Genomic DNA, 18,536 nt, shown 5'->3' with positions numbered 1-18,536 from the left:
TAACCATCAACACTTGATGCTCCTTCTTGATTTCTACCTCCGCAACCTTTAGCATTGCGAAGAGCTTGGGAATAGTCTTTTCCATCCCTTGCATATTGTAGTTCATCATGAACCCTTTGTAGCTTGGTGGCAGTGATTGAAGAACTCTGTCAATGACAAAATCATATGGAAGATTAACTCCCAGCTGAGTCAAGTGATTATGGTACCCAGACATTATGAGTATGTGCTCACTAACAGAACTGTTCTCCTCCATCTTGCAGCTATAGAACTTGTTGGAGACTTCATATCTCTCAACTCGGGCATTTTCTTGAAATATTAACTTCAACTCCTGGAACATCTCATATGGTCCATGATGTTCAAAACATCTTTGAAGTCCCGATTCTAAGCTATAAAGCATGGCACACTGAACTATCGAGTAGTCATCAGATCGAGCTTGCCAGACGTTCATAACTTCTGCTTCTGCTCCTGCAGCAGGCCTTTCACCAAGCGGTGCATCAAGGACATAATTCTTCTGTGTAGCAATGAGGATAATCCTCAAGTTACAGACCTAGTCCGTGTAGTTGCTACCATCATCTTTCAACTTAGCTTTCTCTAGGAACGCATTAAAATTCAAGGGAATGGTAGCAAGGGCCATTGATCTACAACATAGATATGAAAAAACTATCAGGACTAAGTTCATGATAAATTAAGTTCAATTAATCAAATTACTTAAGAACTCCCACTTAGAATGACATCCCTCAAGTCATCTAAATGATACATGATCAAATCAACTAAACCATGTCCGATCATCACGTGAGCTGGAGTAGTCATCAATAGTGAACATCTCTATGTTGATCATATCCACTATATGATTCACATTCGACCTTTCGATCTCCAATGTTCCGAGGCCATGTCTGTACATGCCAGGCTCGTCAAGTTTAACCCGAGCATTCCGCATGTGCAAAACTGGCTTGCACCCGTTGTATTTGAACGTAGAGCCTATCACACCCAATCATCACGTGGTGTCTCAGCACAATGAACTTTTGCAATGGTGCATACTCGGAGAGAACACTTATACCTTGAAATTTAGTTAAGGGATCATCTTATAATGCTACCACCATACTAAGCAAAATAAGATGCATAAAAGATAAACATCACATGCAATCAAAATATGTGACATGATATGGCCATCATCATCTTGTGCTTTTGATCTCCATCACCAAAGCAACATCATGATCTCCATCGTCACCGGCTTGACACCTTGATCTCCATTGTAGCGTCGTGCTCGTCTCACCAACTATTGCTTCTACGACTTTCGCTACCTCTTAGTGATGAAGTAAAGCAATTACATGGCATTTGTATTTCATACAATAAAGCCACAACCATAAGGCTCCTGCCAGTTGCCGATAACTTTTACAAAACATGATCATCTCATACAACAACGTGTATCACATCATGTCTTGACCATATCACATCACAACATGCCCTGCAAAAAAGGGTTAGACGTCCTCTACTTTGTTGTTGCAAGTTTTACGTGGCTGCTACGGGCTTCTAGCAAGAACCATTCTTACCTATGGCACAAAACCACAATGGTGATTTATCAAGTTTGTTGTTTTAACCTTCGCAAGGACCGGCCGCAGTCAAATTCGATTCAACTAAATTTGGAGAAACAAACACCCGCCAGACACCTTTATGCAAAACTAGTTGCATGTCTATCGGTGAACCGGACTCATGAACGTGGTCATGTAAGGTTGGTCCAGGCCGCTTCATCCAACAATACTACCGAGTCAAAATAAGACATTGGTGGTAAGCAGTATGACGATCACCGCCCATAACTCTTTGTGTTCTACTCGTGCATATCATCTACGCATAGACCTGGATCGGATGCCACTGTTGGGAAACGTAGCATGCAATTTCAAAAAATGTCCTACGCTCACGCAAGATCTATCTAGGTGATGCATAGCGACGAGAGGGGGAGAGTGTGTCCACGTACCCTCATAGACCGAAAGCGGAAGCGTTTACTTAACGCGGTTGATGTAGTCGAACGTCTTCTTGTTCCAATAGATCGAGTACCAAACATAAGGCACCTCCGAGTTCTGCACACGTTTAGCGCGATGACGTCCCTCGAGCTCTTGATCTAGCAGAGGGTCGAAGGAGCAGATGAGTCCCGTCAGCACGACGACGTGGTGACAGTGATGGTGATGTGATCTGCGCAGGGCTTCGCCTAAGCACCGAGAGAATATGACAGGAGGCGTAAACTGTGGAGGGGGGCGCCGCACACGGCTTGGAGCAATTGGTGTGTCTTCTAGGGGTGCCCCCCATATATAAAGAAGGGAGGGAGAGGAGGCCGGCCCTAGGCGCGCCCCAAGTGGGAGGAGTCTCACTTGGGCTCCTAGTAGGATTCACCCTCCTTCATTTTATCGAAGGGGGAAAGGGGGAAGGAGAGGGAGTAGGAGAAGGAAAGGGGGGCGCCGCCCCCTTCCCTAGTCCAATTTGGCCTCCTCCCTTGTGGGGGGCACGCCAGCCCCTTGTGGGCTGGTTAGCCTCCCTCCTATGGCCCATATGGCTCATATCTTTCCCCTAGGGGGTTCCGGTAACCCCTTCGATACTCTGGCATGTACCTGGTACATTCCGGAACCCTTCCGGTGTCTAAATACTACCTTCCAATATATCAATCTTTACATCTAGATCATTTCGAGACTCCTCGTCATGTCCATGATCTCATCCGGGACTAGAACAACCTTCGGTCACCAAAACACATAACTCATATAATACATATCGTCATCGAACGTTAAGCGTGCGGACCCTACGGGTTTGAGAACTATGTAGACATGACCGAGACACCTCTCCGGTCAATAACCAATAGCAGAACCTGGATGCTCATATTGGTTCCCACATATTCTATGAAGATTTTTATCGGTCGAACCGCAATGTCAACATACGTTATTCCCTTTGTCATCGGTATGTTACTTGCCCGAGATTCGATTGTCGGTATCTTCATACCTAGTTTAATCTCATTACCGGCAAGTCTCTTTACTCGTTCCGTAATGCATTATCCCGTAACTAACTCATTAGTCACATTCCTTGCAAGGCTTGATGTGCATTACCGAGAGGGCCCGAGATACCTCTCTGATACTCAGAGTGACAAATCCTAATCTCGATCTATGCCAACCCAACAAACACCTTCGGAGATACCTGTAGAGCATCTTTATAATCACCGAGTTACGTTGTGACATTTGATAGAACACAAGGCATTCCTCCGATGTCTGGGAGTTGCATAATCTCATAGTCGGAGGATTATGTATTTGACATGAAGAAAGCAGTAGCAACAAAACTGAACAATCATTATGCTAAGCTAATGGATGGGTCTTGTCTATCACATCATTCTCCTAATGATGTGATCCCGTTCATGAAATGACAACACATGTCCATGGCTAAGAAACTTAACCATCCTTGATCAGCGAGCTAGTCAAGTAGAGGCATACTAGGGACACAGTGTTTTGTCTATATATTCACACATGTATCAAGTTTCTGGTTAATACAATTCTTGCATGAAAAATAAACATTTATCATGAATAAGAAAATATAAAATAACAACTTTATTATTGCCTCTAGGGCATATTTCCTTCACACATGCCTCAGGGGCCCACATGGGTGTAGGGGGTGCGCCTTGGCCTATATGGGCCAGGGCACCAGCCCCAAGAGGCCCATGCGCCAAGAGGGCAGGAGGAGAAAGAGTCCTAAGGGGGGAGGCACCCCCTAGCTAGGTGCCTTGGGGAGGGAGGAAACCTTCCTAGGCCGGCACCCCTCCTAGGAGGAGGGCCTGGGCTGCGCCCCAGCCCTCCCCCTTGCCTCCTATATATAGTGGGGGAGAGGGAAGGACTGAACACACCAATTTCCATGCCTCGGCAGCAGCCCTACCTATCCCATAACCCCGTTTTCTCCTCTGATTGGTTCCGACAGTGTTTGGCGAAGCCCTGCCGGCACTGCACCACCACGTCGTCGTGCTTGTTGAGATCCCATCTACTTCTCCTCTCTTGCTTGCTGGATCAAGAAGGAGGAGACGTCACCGAGCCACACGTGTGTTGTACGCGGAGGTGCCGTTCGTTCGGCGCTAGATCCGATTGGATCGCAATTTGATCATGAAGAGTATGACTACATCGACCGCGTTATACACGCTTCCACTTTTGGTCTACAAGGGTATGTAGACACTCTCTCCTCTCGTTGCTAGGCATCTCCTTGGATCTTGGGTGATTTATAGGAATTTTTATGATTTTCATGCAACGTTCCCCATCAATGCCCATCCGTATGATCAATGATCTGGTTGATGCGTGGCAAAGGAAACATGTCCTTTAGTTACACCTTGTTGATGTCCTTGAAGTCGATTCAAATACGCCATGTTGTGTTCTTCTTTGGCACCATGACCACGTTTGACAACTAATCAGGGTGCTTGACTTCACAAATGAAGTCGTCTTCTATAGGTTTGGCCAGACCCTCGCCCATAGCCTTACGCTTATGCTCTGAAAAACTGCACAATGCATGTTTAACATATTTGACGCCACGTATTATATTCAGGTTGTGCTCTGCAGTCTCCATTGGGATGTTTGACATATCGGAAGGATGTTAGGCAACTATATCCCAATTCCCATGGAGGAAGTCATGAAGCATACTTTCCTATTTGGGGTCTGACCGGTTCCCATCAAGGCCTTCTTGGTCGGATCCTCATGGTGACCTGGAACTTGACGATGTCATGGCCGGGCTGGAATAATGTCAACATCATGCGCTTGGTGAGGATGAGGTCGTCCTTTGTCGACCTCGGTGCTCATGCCGGTGAGTTCCTCATCTGCCAAAGTCTCAGTTTCGGCCTCGACCGCAAGGGCCAAAATTTGATCCTCAATCTTAAGAGACTGCTAAACATTCCCGCATATGGTAATGACGCCTTTCAGGACTAACATCTTGAGCTTCATATATGCCTAGTGAGGCACTGTGCCGAAGCATGTGAACGTGGTCCAACCTAAGAGGGCGTGATAGCCACTCCGGAAAGGAACTATGTCAAAGTTTAAAGGCTCCAAACAAGAGTTATCCGGGGTACTGAACACCATGTCAAGCGTGACCCTTCAAGTGCATCGAGCCTCCATCCCAAGGATAATTCCCTTGAACTTGGTATTAGTTGGCTCAGTGCATGATGAGTCGAACTACATCTTTTTTCAGCGTCTCAATGTAGATTAAGTTCAAACTATTGCCATCGTCCATCAAGACCCTAGTGAGATGGAAACCAACAACTATCGGATACAGGACGGGCACAGTTGTTCTGCCATGGCGGATGCTGGTCGGTTGGTCACGACAAGCAAAGGTGATTAAGATTTCAGGCCAGGGGATGTACTTCGGTTCCACCGGCTCCACAACATACTTCGTGGAGGGCGTGCTTCCGACCCTTCTTGCAAATATGAGATGCGTATATCATATTCACACCCTTTATCCGCAACAGGTACAAATTTTGCTCTAAGGTCCCTTTACTGGCATGCGGCTCATCCTCATCATTGTTATTGCGAGGGTTCGGCTTGTCTGCATTATTGCCGCTTCCTATCTACAAGACATTATTATGAACCAATAACTTCAGTTGGTGTAGGTGGCGGGTCGGTCTCCATTCCGAGGGTGGATGTCGCAAAGGATGGTCCTGGATCTTGTCTGATGTTGAGGTGTCACCTTTGCCCTTCTTGCCTTGGAAATGCTTCTTCTTACTAGTACCACCTAACCGACCGCCGACAACACACCAAAGTGGCTGGAACCGGGAACTGAGAAGCAACGACCCCCCCCCACTCGACGACAGAGCATCGGGGTCGGGCACGACCGACTCTGGCTCCCGGGTGTCCGTTGACGTCCCTTGGTCCGGCCGCCTCCATTGCGGATCATGTTCATCATCATCTCATCATTGTCCGCCATCAGCCTTGGAGTCTGCCGAACAGTGACCGGGCCGGAGGCGGAGGTGAAGGAGATGGCAGAGTGCTACGTCGGTTGCTATGTGTTGGGCTAACCATTTAGATGATCGGCGTAGCAATACAATGACTTGTACTGGGCGGGCCAGGGCTATGATTGGCTGGGTGGCACTGGTACCGAGATCCAGTGTGGAGGAGGAGCTCGGCGGCCCTCTCACTCAAGCTTCACGCTTGCCATAACGCGTCTGGTGGGACGACAAACATCGTGAATGTAGAAGTGCATGCTCTAGCCAATGCAACCAAAAGACCGGTCTGATGGAAGAGACTAGTCAGCACATTATACGTCAACACTCTCCCTCACGTGTGGCTCCCTCATGCCTAAACATGGACCAAAAGTGGGCCGCAATTTAATTGTGCCAGCCGGGTCTTGAACTTAAAACCTCTTGGCTCCGATATCATGTAGAAGTGCATGCTCTAGCCAATGCAACCAAAAGACCGACCTGATGGAAGAGACTAGTCAGCATATTATACGTCAACAGTGAAGGGCACTGGCGGATCCATCGTGGCAGTGGTGGACAACGAAAAAGACGAGGGTAGAGGTGATCGGGGCATAGCGAACATGTTTTGGCGTGGAAAGAATGCTAGGATTGTGAAAATTCATGTGCTCCAGCCTCCGAGTCGAGTTTTGAGTGGGTTGGCGGAGGCCCAAACTTCCACAGAGCCCCTCCTCCGATTTGAGACCAGTCTTGGGATTTCAAACGCCCGGACTAGTTCCGCCCAATTTGATGATCGCATTTAATGATTGAAATTGTCTGGACTGTTTGATCCATATATTCATGGACATTTTGATGATCTCCAGAGGTAAAAAGGAAAAAAACTGGGTCTTGCGCCAAGCTCGACGCGTGAAACCGAAGAACGAAGATCCGGTGGATGAAGCACTATCGGAGATGATGTTTTCCACGACGACGCATCTGGAAACGTGAACGCTTTGAAAACGATGGCTCTCCTCCCTCTACTCATGGCACCAGAGATAGATTAGTAGCTGGACGCGCTTAATCTAATCCGATCCGCGGGATACCCGGCAGACCCTCCAGGCTTTCCACGTCGATAATGAGTGCAAAACCGGATAAGGTTTCAATCAATCAACCAGAGAGACTTCCAAGCCGGCGTGACGAGAAAGTGCAGTGCGCACTGAGTTAACGCGGGATCAAAAGGCGTTCTCAAGATCAAATCACGTAGAGGAATACGGATGTAGCTAGCTAGTCAGATTTGGGTACGCACGGAGACTGCCGCGATGACGACTTCCGGCGATTGCCGGCGACTGGCGTGATGCCGCCCCCTTCTTCTTTTCCTTTTCTCTTCTTCCCCCCTGTCGATCTCCCTGTCGATCTCTTCTCGCAGCTCGAATTCGTCCTGTGTCCCCTTGTTCCTCTGTTCTTGCCACCCCTCGTTCAGCTTCTCTCACCGGTGGCCCCTGTGCTTCCCAGCTCAGATCCGCCGCCTCCGTTCCTTCCCCCTCTTCTTGCTCCCGACACTGCAATCCCTTCCCCATCCCCTCAACTCGATCTAGCCCTTCCCTCTGGTCTCTTGCCCGACTGGATCCAGAGCCGTTTTGGCCCTCTTCACCTCCTTCTTGTCTACTCTGATCAGATCTGAGGCCTTTGGATTCTCTGTTTTGGTGCTCTGTTCTCTGCTCTTTTCTCAGGCTTTGGTTCCTTTATCTTATCCTGCAGCGAGCCGTCATCCAATTAGTTTTTTTTCCTTCTTCTTTCCTTGTAGATTCCCTCTTTGGAGATAGAGGAATTCGAGATTTGCTGTTGCTGGTTCCTATTTCTGTGTCTCTTGCTGCTCAATCTTAGCTGCCTTGCTCCATCTTCTCTCTCTCACTTGGTTTTCATAGTTATTAGTTTGGATCTGGTCTGGGCAGTTAAGCCAAGCTTTTATGCCATGAAAGCTATTGCTTGGAATTGCCGAGGCATGGGCCGGGGCCTCGGCAATGATCATATGTTGTTCTTGGCAAATCTTATCCACTCCACAAAAGCTCAGATAGTTTTCATTTCAGAAATTAAATCCTCCAAGGTTACTTCCCGTGATCTTTTGAATCGTTTTGACATCTTTGATAGTATTGTTGTTCCTTCAAGAGGATCGTCGGGAGGCTTATGGCTGATGTGGAACGATGAGCTGCAGGTTTCTATATATAGTGCTTCCTTTCATGCTATTTTAGCTAATGTTATTCATAGGGCCTCGGGTATTGAGTTTGGTTTAGTTTGCATCTATGGTGATCCATACCACCGTCAAACTAAGGCTATTTGGGACCAGGTTGCTAATTTTGTGTATGATAACTTAGGCAAGCCTATGTTATGTATGGGTGACTTGAATGATATCCTGTATGATATTGATAAGTGCAATGCTAATATTAATTTTTGTCGTATGTCTGCTTTTCGTGCTTTGATAAAAAATTGTGGGTTCTTTGACATTGGTTATAGTGGGCCGGCTTACACTTGGCGCAATAAGCAGCACACGGTTAATCCTATCTATCAACGTTTGGATAGTTGTTTAGTCAATCCGTTGGTGTACTATTTACCCTAATACGAAAGTGCTAAATTTACCTATCATTTTAAGCGATCATGCGCCTATTCTGATTTCCACAGAGGGTCAGTTTTGTAAACCTAAGCAATCTTTCAAATTTGAAAATTGGTGGTTGCTAGAAAAAGATTTCCATGATCATGCTAAGGCAGCCTGGAATAGTACCAGGTCAGCCTCTTTTTCTGTCAGGACCTCTTCTCTTGCAGGTTCATTAAAGAGATGGTGCAGGAAGAAAAAACCTATCCAGCAGGAGTTAAAAGACATTGAGGGACAAATCAATCAGATTCAACTAAGGCCTCTATACCAACAAGACCATGCACTAGAGAACGAGCTTACACTCAGGTATGAGCAGAATCTCTCCAAATTAAATCAATTTTACAAACAAAGGGCAAAGAAGCCTTGGGCTAAGGATGGAGACAGAAATACTAGATTTTTCCATCAAGCTGTTTTAAAGAGAAGAAAGAGGAACACTATTGTTTCCATTAAGGATGAAAATGATGTTATCCATTTTAAGCCAACTCAAGTTGCTAACACTTTTGTGAATTATTTCAGATACATCTTTTCTTCCCCTAACATCAATTTGGGCAGGCCTTTTCTTCCAACTCAGCCTCTGATACAATCAGATGATTTCACCTACTCCATTCCAGATAAATAGGAAATCTTGCAGATTCTGAAGGATATGAAGCTAAATGCATCGCCGGGCCCAGATGGCTTCAATGTGGAGTTTTACCTTGCTTCTTGGGACTGGATTGGCGATGAAGTCATTGATTTGGTAATCAGCTTCTACAAATCAGGTATATTACCTCCTCATATTAGTGATACTAATATTGCTCTCATTCCTAAGAAGCTAGCTCCTCAAGTTCCCATGGATTTTAGACCTATTAGTCTTTGCAACGTTGTTTATAAGATCATTGCTAAATCCTTAGCTAATAGGCTAAAACCTCATTTGCCTGATTATATCGACCCTGCTCAGCAAGCTTTTATTGAAGGTCGTAGAATTAGTGACAACATTATTATTGCCCAAGAGATCACCCATTCTTTTGCTCTCAAATCTTGGGAACATCATGCTTTCATGCTTAAAATTGACTTGGCTAAAGCTTTTGATCGCCTTGAATGGAACTTCATTGTCTCTGCTCTCGCTCGTAAAGGGCTACATGATCATTTTATAAACTTGATCTACGCCTGCATTTCCACACCTACTTTCTTTGTCATCATTAATGGCCAGCCTTCTCATAAATTTAAAAGTCATAGAGGGATTCGTCAGGGTTGCCCTCTGTCTCCTTATCTCTTTGTTCTAGCTATAAATGAATTGTCTCTTGCACTAAATGATGCCATGACTACTAACCATCTTCAGGGTATTTCTCTTGGACCAAATTGCCCTCCTGTTCACTCTCTTCTTTTTGCAGATGATCTTCTGGTTTGTGGACAAGCTAATACATCTGAAGTTAACACTATGGCTCAAATTATTCATCATTTTTGTGTTATTTCAGGTCAAACTCCTAACTGGTCAAAATCCGCTATTCTTTTCAGTGCCCATGTTAGTCAAACTGTCATTGCTGATATTAAAAACATTTTTCCTGTTCCTTCCATGGATAACAACTTTACTCATTTGGGGCACCCTCTCATTCTTCCTGCTAAAAATAGAGTTGTTGCTTATAACTTTGTTCTTGACAAATTTATGGCCAAGCTTCCTGCTTATAAGGCTAACATGCTCTCTCATGCAGCTAGACTGGAACTCATTAGATCTGTCTTTTCAGCCATTCCTGTTTACTACATGTCAAACATTTTGTTCACAAAAAAGTTTATTGCTAAACTCACCGCTATTATTAGAAACTTTTGGTGGACAGGAATCAGGGATAATAATTCAAACAGAAGTCTTTGTCTCAGAGCTTGGAAGGACATTTGTACAGCTAAGAATGAAGGAGGGCTAGGTATTAGAAACCTCCAAGCCATTAATGAAGGCCTTATTCTTGCTTCAGCTTGGAGACTTGCAGATGCTCCTAACTCTTATTTGTACCTTGTGCTCAAATCCAAATACTTTCCGAACTCTTCCATTTGGACTGCTACTTCCACTGTTCCAAAATCTGCTTATTGGTCTTCCATTCTCAAAATGCTTCCCAAGTTAAAAGCCCACTCTTTCTACCAAATTACTCAGGGGAATATTGCCCTCTGGAGTTCCCCATGGTGTTCTTCCTGGTCCACTATTCATAATCATCTCATCATTCAGCCACCTGGCTTTATTTATCCTGCTCAGGTTAAGGATCTATGGATTCCTGGGCAAAAAACTTGGAACAACAATCTTATTCATTCTCTTTTCCAAGAGCCTATGGCTACTTCTATTACTCAAACCTCCATCATTCAGGATGACTGCCCAGATATTCTCTGTTGGGACCTCGCTCTGAGTGGCAAATGCACTTCTAAATCCACTTATAAATTGTGCTTGCAGGATATTCAAAGCATTCCCAGGAATACTCCCTCTCAACTATCTTTGCAGGTTAAAAATCTTCTCACTCAGGTTTGGAAGCAAAAGTTGATTGCACCCCGTGTCCAAACTTTCGCATGGAGACTTCTTCGAAAAGCTCTTCCTACAGGTTTGCGAGCGGGCCGCTTTTCAATTCACATTTCTAAATCATGTTGCAGGTGTGGTGAGGATGAAAATGAAATGCATCTCTTTTTTTTGCGATTTTGCTAGAGCAGCCTGGTTTGGCCACCCTTGGTATATTAGATCTGATGGCTTGATTCAAAATCATTTCTCTATGCACAGTATTATTCTCAGTTTACTAAATATGAATCATCCTCATGCATCTATATCTAACATACTAAATTTTATGTGGTGCATATGGAAAGCCAGAAATGATAAGCTTTTTGACAGACGCAATTCTCAACCTCATCATGTTCACACTGCTGCAAAAGTTTTGTCTGACTAATATATGACTGTGTCAATTTCTTCTAATCAGGGACAAGCTATTGATCAAGTTCATCAGCAAGGAAATAGTTGTGTTATTCCTGCTCAAGGGCACACTCTCAAATCTGATCTTCTTATATCTGGAGCAAAAATTTATTCTGATGCTGCTTTTAAATGTGCAAAGGTTCCGGGATTACCACATGGCACAACAGCTACAGGAGTAGGAGTGTTTCTCAGTTTTTCTCAGGACCAAGCGAAAGTGAATGTGCAAATTCAAGCTTCTACCCAGAACACCAGCTCGCCACTTCAAGCAGAAGCTCTTGCTTTGCTTTTTGCAGCTCAAGTCGCCCGTAGACTTCAGATCTCTAGGCCTACTTTTCTTACTGATTACCTCTCTTTGGCAAAAGCAGCGGCGGCAAGAAGTGTATTGGCAGATTCCACCCCTTGGACCATCAGAACTTCTCTAGCTGAATTTTTCTCCTTTACAAATGATCTCCAAGCACAGGTGTATCACATATCAAGAGAGATCAATGGTATTTCTCATAATGTGGCTCATCAGGTTCTTAGAAGTTTACCAGAACCTGACACTAGTTGTTTTGCTTCAGCTCATACAAACATGATATGCCCTGTTGTTTCTCTCCTGTCTAATTTCAATTTCCAGGGCTATGTAATTCACGCTGTAAGATGTTACTGAGCTGAATGTATTGGTTGGCGCTTTGTGCGCCTTTCTATGTTAAAAAAAATCAATCAACCAGAAAAAAAAGGGATAAGACCTCTGGGACTAGGACCGGTTATTATTTACCCAAGTTACCAAACTACCCTCGGATACAACCAGATAATCTACAGATAATAAACGGCCCACATTTTTGCATTCTCTGCGATTTTTCCTGGATTTTCTACGGTTTATTTACGATCCACGTAGTAGAGACCAACAGCAGGATACAGAAAACCATTGGCGGCCACAAGAAAAGCCCTGGGAATCTCCCACCAACCGACCGACCAAGGGGCAAAACGGGAAACCGAGCCCCCTATATCTGTTGACTTGCGGTGGCCATTCAGCGTCGCCGAGAGATCACACCGCAGCACGCAGACAAAGCAGACGGGGACAGCACACGGAAAGAGAGGAGAGAGGGGAGAGAGATCGGAGAGGTGACCACCACCGCCGCGCCGAGATGCTGGCCGTGTTCGACCAGACGGTGGCCAAGTGCCCGGAGGGCCTCCGCAGCCCGCCGGCGGCCGGGGGAGGGGGTACGGCGGCAGGAGGGGGCGGAGGCGCGGCCGCGCTCATGAAGGGCTTCGCCGACGCCAACGACGCCGCGGTCACCGTCAGCCTCGGCGCCGCCGGCGCCCTCGCCTACTCCTCGGCCAACAAGAACCCCCTCGTCCCCAGGTACGGCTCCGTTATCCGCCAGCCTTGCTCAATAATACTGTACAATACTACGAGTAAGCCGGCGCTTGCAGTGCTGTCGGGTGACGCGAAAGCTGCGCCGTGTTCACGCCTTCACGGCGCTTGATCCGGCGACGCGATCGCTTCGCCGGGACTTTGTTGGAGGTTCCCGTTTGGAGCCTGCGGAGATCTCCCTTTCTCGTCTGGTTTCTCCGGGCCAGCCCAGCTAGAGACGTAGCTTTCAGTGCCGTGCTGGTTTTGGTGGAGCTTTCCGGCGATTTCTGGTCTATAGTTGGGGGGCTCCGCAGCGTGAATTCTAGGCCAGACTCTCCATCAGATCTGCAACATAAGTTATGTGACATCACCATTATGACGAGTATGTTCAGATCCTGTCCATATTACCATTACCATTAGCGTTTAAACAGTCAAGATCCAGCTTACCATTTGAGCTGTTGAGACTGATTTTCTTGTCTTGATTCCTGCTGTTCAAAGTTGAAACTTCACACTGGTATCCTGGGTCCAATCATGTTATCCAACACCGATGATTTTGATCCAGCGTGAAGAGATTCAAACAAATCTCGTGATGTGAGGAGCTGGAGTCTTGCCTGAACCCTTTATGTATAGATATATAATATGCCATATTTTTTCCCTACACTATGTTTTGCGTCCGTGTCCAAAGATTCGTCATGAAGAAGGGAAGTAACATTGAAGTTTCTGATACAATGCACATGTCCATCTTACCTTGATACTCGTTAATTAATCAATTGTTCCTTGTCAGCCAGCCCACCGGTGATGGTGGTGACTATTGCTCTTTTTTATTCGATAGCAACATGTCATGTGCAACGAACGCGCATACCACTCGGGAGCTGCCCCCCATTATAAACTAACTCATAAGTGAAGATGATAGCAAAAAAAAAAGTCACAAGTGAAGATCAATTTTTCTTTCGATAGGAAGCAACTTTTACTTATTCTTTTTTGCGATAAATTTTTACTTAAAGATCATGTTTGCTGACAACATACTTGTCAAACCTATTAGGAGTATTGGGCTGCCAACTTGAATAGCATAATGAACATTGATGTGACTCAAGTAACATCGTTTTGTTGCTTTTGAAGAAAATGTTTCACATGATAGTGTGTCTATTTAGGCATGTGGTAATTCCAACAGATAGCAGTAACGTGGATTTTTTTTTCTAACCGACTAGTGCTCCTGAGAATTATTTTCCTATCTGATTACTTGAAATATGTTAACCTGACTCCGGTTTTTGTCTTTGCGCTCGTATCCAGGATGTTTGGTTCTGTGAACGACATATTTTGCCTGTTCCAAGGGCATGTTGAGAACATTGGCAACCTGAAGCAACACTATGGTCTGAGCAAGACAGCAAATGAGGTTACCATCCTGATTGAGGCCTACAGAACCCTCCGGGACAGGGGCCCGCTCCCAGCCAGCCAGGTCGTGAGAGATCTCAGTGGAAGGTTCGCTTTCATCCTGTACGACACCGTGTCGAAATCCACCTTCGTCGCTGCTGTGAGTAGATCATCTCTCTTCTGAAAGGATGTAAATTCTTAACCTGTAGTTGAATATGGTTTTGAGTTGCAACCGCTTTTCTTGAACAGGATGCTGATGGCAGTATCCCCTTCTTCTGGGGCGTCGACTCTGAAGACCACCTTGTGTTCTCTGACGACAATGAGCTTCTCAAGGCAGGCTGTGGAAACTCATTTGCGCCATTCCCCAAAGGTACACCACAAAGAGCAGCGTTGCCACAGTTCACACATGTCATCTTTGTTTGTATCCCTATAATTCGGGTGAGGTACTCATCATCTTGACACTACATTTTCGTTGATCATCAGGCTGCTTCTACACCACATCTGGAGGGCTGCAGAGCTTCGAGCACCCGCTGAACGAGCTGAAGGCCGTGCCACGTGTGGACAGCCAGGGCCAGATGTGCGGCTCCACCTTCAAGGTCGACAGCGAGGCCAAGAAGGACTCGGGGATCCCTCGCGTCGGTAGTGCTGCTGATTGGTCTAACCACTACTAGCTTGATGACCCTTGTTGTAAACTGCCAATCTTGACACTGAATCGCTGAGACACCGCACTGCATCTGCATTTTATTTTTGAGCAGTTTACGACGCTCTAGACAATGCTGTTTCAATAAATGTACTGTCTGATGGGTAATGATACTGCTGTAAGTTTACCGATACTCGAACAAACTCTGATGCCACCACCTGGTGGTAGAGGTTTATCAGCCACCCTATATATGTCTCGATAAATAAAGTTCAGTGAAGGCTTAGTTTGTTTTGTCTTTTGTATCATGTTACTAGCTTGCAGCTAGTGTTTTTGTTTTAGGCAGTTCTTTTCATGTACTTTATGTTGTACAGTAAATGATTTGCATCCATTTTGTTTCATGATCAAATTGGAAGAAACAGACATATTATCATTCCGAAACCAGTGTGACAAAACCTGGGAGGAGAACCATTTCAAAGTCTAGAATCTCTTTTGGACTCCACTATGAAAAATCGCCTGCCTTCACGATTATATGGAAATGCTGAGCAGCAGCAACCACATAGACAGGGCCAAGTACTTGTATATAGTATAGATAAACAACCAATTCCTAAATAGAACAGTAGGTCTTGAGGATCCTCCTCGCCAGATCAGTTGCTCCGCTTTCCTTGTAGATCAGATGCAGATTGAACGCAGCCTCTCTTCGGAGATCGCAGTAGCCAGGCCTGAAATCCTGGTGCTCCTGTAAATCCTCCTCGAATGGAAGCTTGGGTATGGGGTGATCTTCCACCTCCATGGCTAAAACCTTCTCGTAGTAGATGACCGCCAGGGTTTTGAGGCCGACATGGTGGTACGCCCGGGCGATGTTGTACAGGGCCTCCTGCCTGTTGCTGCCGATGCGCAGGCACTTGTAGAGGAACGCGAATGCCTGGACGATGCACTGGTTCTTGTTCTGAAGCCTGAAGCCCAGGGAGAGGTTGATCAAGGACGAACCAACGCAGAGATTGATTAGAGGATTCTCCGGGTCCAGCTTGTACGCCTCCAGATAATCCCGAACAGCGGACTGGTGTTGACTGATAGCAGTAAACCGATGCCCAGATATGATTTTAGGAGGCACACACTTGGGATCCCTTCTTGCCCGAAGAAGAAACTTAAAATGACCTTTCTCTTCTGTTCTTGATGTCACCTTGTAGTAGGAGTTCCATGCGGAGATGGATTGCGGGTGCTTGTGAACTACATAACGGACATAATCAAAGCCAGGGCTGGGATCTGGAGCTCTGTATGCTATTTCAGCGCCCAAGGACCGTAGTTCCTCCTTGATGTCATCAGAGAGGGGATCATTTCCAAGTCTAAGAGCATGATTGATAATTTGCAGCGCCTCAAAGTATCGCTGAAGCAGAGCCAGCGTTCGACAGAGATCTAACACAAGCTGATGGTTCTCCACATTTGTCAGCAGACCAGGAAGAGGAGGTTTCTGCTTTGCTCTACGTGTATCATCTCTTATTGTGTCTTCATTTGACTCTGCTGCCCTTTTTTCTAGCAATTTCCTTGCTCTGTTTGCCTTGACTAACTCTGCAGTCGATGCTATAGGCCTGCATCCTTGAAATACGCTGTCTTGACGTGCTTCCCCCAGCACTTTAGTTCTTTCCTGCAGAACATCATTTGTAAGCTTTCTATTCATCTTGACCTTTCTATTAGCATACTCGATATCCAGTGTCTCGAGAATGGGAAGAAAAATGGTTTCCACAAATTTCTCCATCATGCCTTTGTTGTAATAAAGTTTGGCAAGCTGCATTCTTACTTCCCCATCAAGCCACCAAGGTTTCTGATGATCTGGGATATCAGCGGACTGCAACTCTGTATTCTCAGGAGGAGAAAGCAGTTTGATAGCCTCATCACTCTTATTCTCATCGACTAGAAGAGAAGATAAGGTTATCCGTACATCGACATTGTCCTCCATCCCTTCTAAAGCTTTATAGAGGTAAGGAATAGCTTTTCCTTTGTCCCCCATGACCATGTAGCATCGAGCAGCTTCCACATACGAGCCACCATCATTATGAACAGCAACGTCTTCCATCATGGAGTAAAATTTTAGTGCATACTCATACTGCCCCAAACTTTGAAGAGTGCTAGCGACCTCCTTAACCATATCAGCATTCTCTTTTGAACGCCCCAGATGCACACTCTGAAGGAACACCTCAGCATGTTTCAGATCTCCAAGATAAGCATGGCAGATTACTGCTTTTGCTTGCAACCGTACTGGTAATTTGTGTCCGGATCCCAACACCAGTTGTGCCTTCTTGATCTGCCTAAGAGCTTCACCATGGGCATCATTTCTCAGACGAAGGGATATCAGTAAATCAAGAAGACCCCAGTCGATGTTTGAAGTTTGAGCATTGATAAAATCCTCCAACAAATCAATAGCCTTATCAATTTGACCAGAGTCTCTGTACATCTGCGCCGCCGCTCTACGGGCGACGGTGTTGGAGGGATGAATCCCGACAATCTGCTCGTATATCTCCGCGGCCTTGTGGCAGTCACCGAGGGTGCGATATATGTTCGCGCAATCAAACTTGAGCCCCACATCCTCCGGATCAGCCCTCATTGCCTTGATAACACAGTGCCTTGCCAGAGCAGCGTCTTCCTTCTTCAGAGCCAGGTCGATGAGCTTCTTCCACAGCGACACGTCCTTGGGCGAGACGTAGGCGGCCAGCATCACGAAGTTGATGGCCTTGTCGATCTCGCCATTCTCCTTGTAGATGCTGCCGAGCAGGTTGTACGAGTTGGGCAGGTTGGGCGCGATCCGGACGATCTCGTGCAGGATGGGGATGGCCTCCTTGAACCTGTTCTCGGTGAAGAGCAGGGTGGCGTCGCCCAGCTTCTTGATGACCTCGGGGCTGCACCGGCTCCTCCGCCCTCTCGCCCGCCCCTTCCTCTTGCCGTCCTTGGACCGCCGCCGCTTCTTCCGCCGGAGGCCGAACCCCTCCATCAGCTGGTCGAAGAGGTTCGCCGACTCCGCCTCGGAGAGCTCGCCCTGCTGCCTCCTCCGCTTCGAGGCCTCGTCCCCTTGCGGCGGCTCCTCGGCGGGGAGGGCCTTCCGCTTGCGCGACAGCGCCGCCAGGGCCTCGAAGTCCCGGATGCTGACGGTGGCCACGGCGCCGCCGGGCCCCCGCTCCGCCATCTCCACGCACTGCGCCGCGTCCGCCGCGTCGCCGAACTCGTACCCCTCCTCCTCATCCTCGTCGTACTCCTCCCCGTCCCCGTCCTCCTGCTCGTACGCCTCCTCCTCCGCCACCGCCTCCGCCGCCGCGCCTTCCTCCTCCGTCGCCGGCATCGCCGAAGCACGGGCCGAGGAAAGCGGCAGAAGGAGTCGCTCCTGCCGGCGGGAAGTGGAGTAGGGGAGGCCGGCGGCGAGAGCCGGAGCCTAGAGCGATGTGGATCAGCCAAAAATCTGGGACGGTGAGTGGGCCTCTTTCAAAGTGGGCCTTGAGCCCTTGAACGCACAGGCTCGGGTCCGACCCGACCGGGACCGCGACCGCGCCCGAGCCTGACCGCGACCCCGTCCGAGCCGCACCGGCTTCGTCTTCCCGGAGAGCGCGGGGTGACCGCGTGGCCGCCTTTCCATTTTACCCCTCGAGACAGAAACTAATCAGAACCCGGTCCAAATCTCAGCTTTAGGATAGCTTAACTTATACAATTCCCACCCCCGCTCTCCCTCTCTCTCTCTCCCCCCCCCTCCCCCGT

The 18,536-nt window shown here is 47.1% G+C and overlaps 2 protein-coding genes across 2 annotated transcripts; one reads left to right on the top strand and one right to left on the bottom strand.

Annotated features, from left to right (window-relative positions):
* Positions 1 to 12,466: 12,466 nt before the first annotated feature.
* Positions 12,467 to 15,081, top strand: LOC119311778 (stem-specific protein TSJT1-like). The gene is made up of 4 exons (XM_037587479.1): positions 12,467 to 12,796; positions 14,078 to 14,318; positions 14,408 to 14,528; positions 14,642 to 15,081. The coding sequence occupies exons 1-4, from the start codon at positions 12,579 to 12,581 to the stop codon at positions 14,827 to 14,829; spliced, it is 768 nt and encodes a 255-aa protein (XP_037443376.1). The 5' UTR covers positions 12,467 to 12,578; the 3' UTR covers positions 14,830 to 15,081.
* Positions 15,082 to 15,254: 173 nt separating this feature from the next.
* Positions 15,255 to 18,261, bottom strand: LOC119311777 (general transcription factor 3C polypeptide 3-like). Its single transcript, XM_037587478.1, has one exon. It carries the CDS (start codon positions 18,124 to 18,126, stop codon positions 15,403 to 15,405), a length of 2,724 nt encoding a protein of 907 aa, XP_037443375.1. The 5' UTR covers positions 18,127 to 18,261; the 3' UTR covers positions 15,255 to 15,402.
* Positions 18,262 to 18,536: the final 275 nt, after the last annotated feature.

This window comes from Triticum dicoccoides, chromosome 5B (assembly GCF_002162155.2).
Source record: "Triticum dicoccoides isolate Atlit2015 ecotype Zavitan chromosome 5B, WEW_v2.0, whole genome shotgun sequence".
NCBI lineage: Eukaryota > Viridiplantae > Streptophyta > Magnoliopsida > Poales > Poaceae > Triticum > Triticum dicoccoides.
The sequence above is the reverse complement of the archived record's forward strand: the minus strand, read 5'-3'. Positions and strand labels throughout refer to the sequence as shown.

Bases quoted from the DNA above. Each gene is read 5' to 3' on its own strand.
- LOC119311777 (XM_037587478.1), bottom strand. From the start codon at position 18,126: ATGCCGGCGACGGAGGAGGAAGGCGCGGCGGCGGAGGCGGTGGCGGAG.
- LOC119311778 (XM_037587479.1), top strand. From the start codon at position 12,579: ATGCTGGCCGTGTTCGACCAGACGGTGGCCAAGTGCCCGGAGGGCCTC. The intron at 12,797-14,077 runs GTACGGCTCCGT...GCTCGTATCCAG, and splicing joins AAGAACCCCCTCGTCCCCAG to GATGTTTGGTTCTGTGAACG. The intron at 14,529-14,641 runs GTACACCACAAA...GTTGATCATCAG, and splicing joins ATTTGCGCCATTCCCCAAAG to GCTGCTTCTACACCACATCT.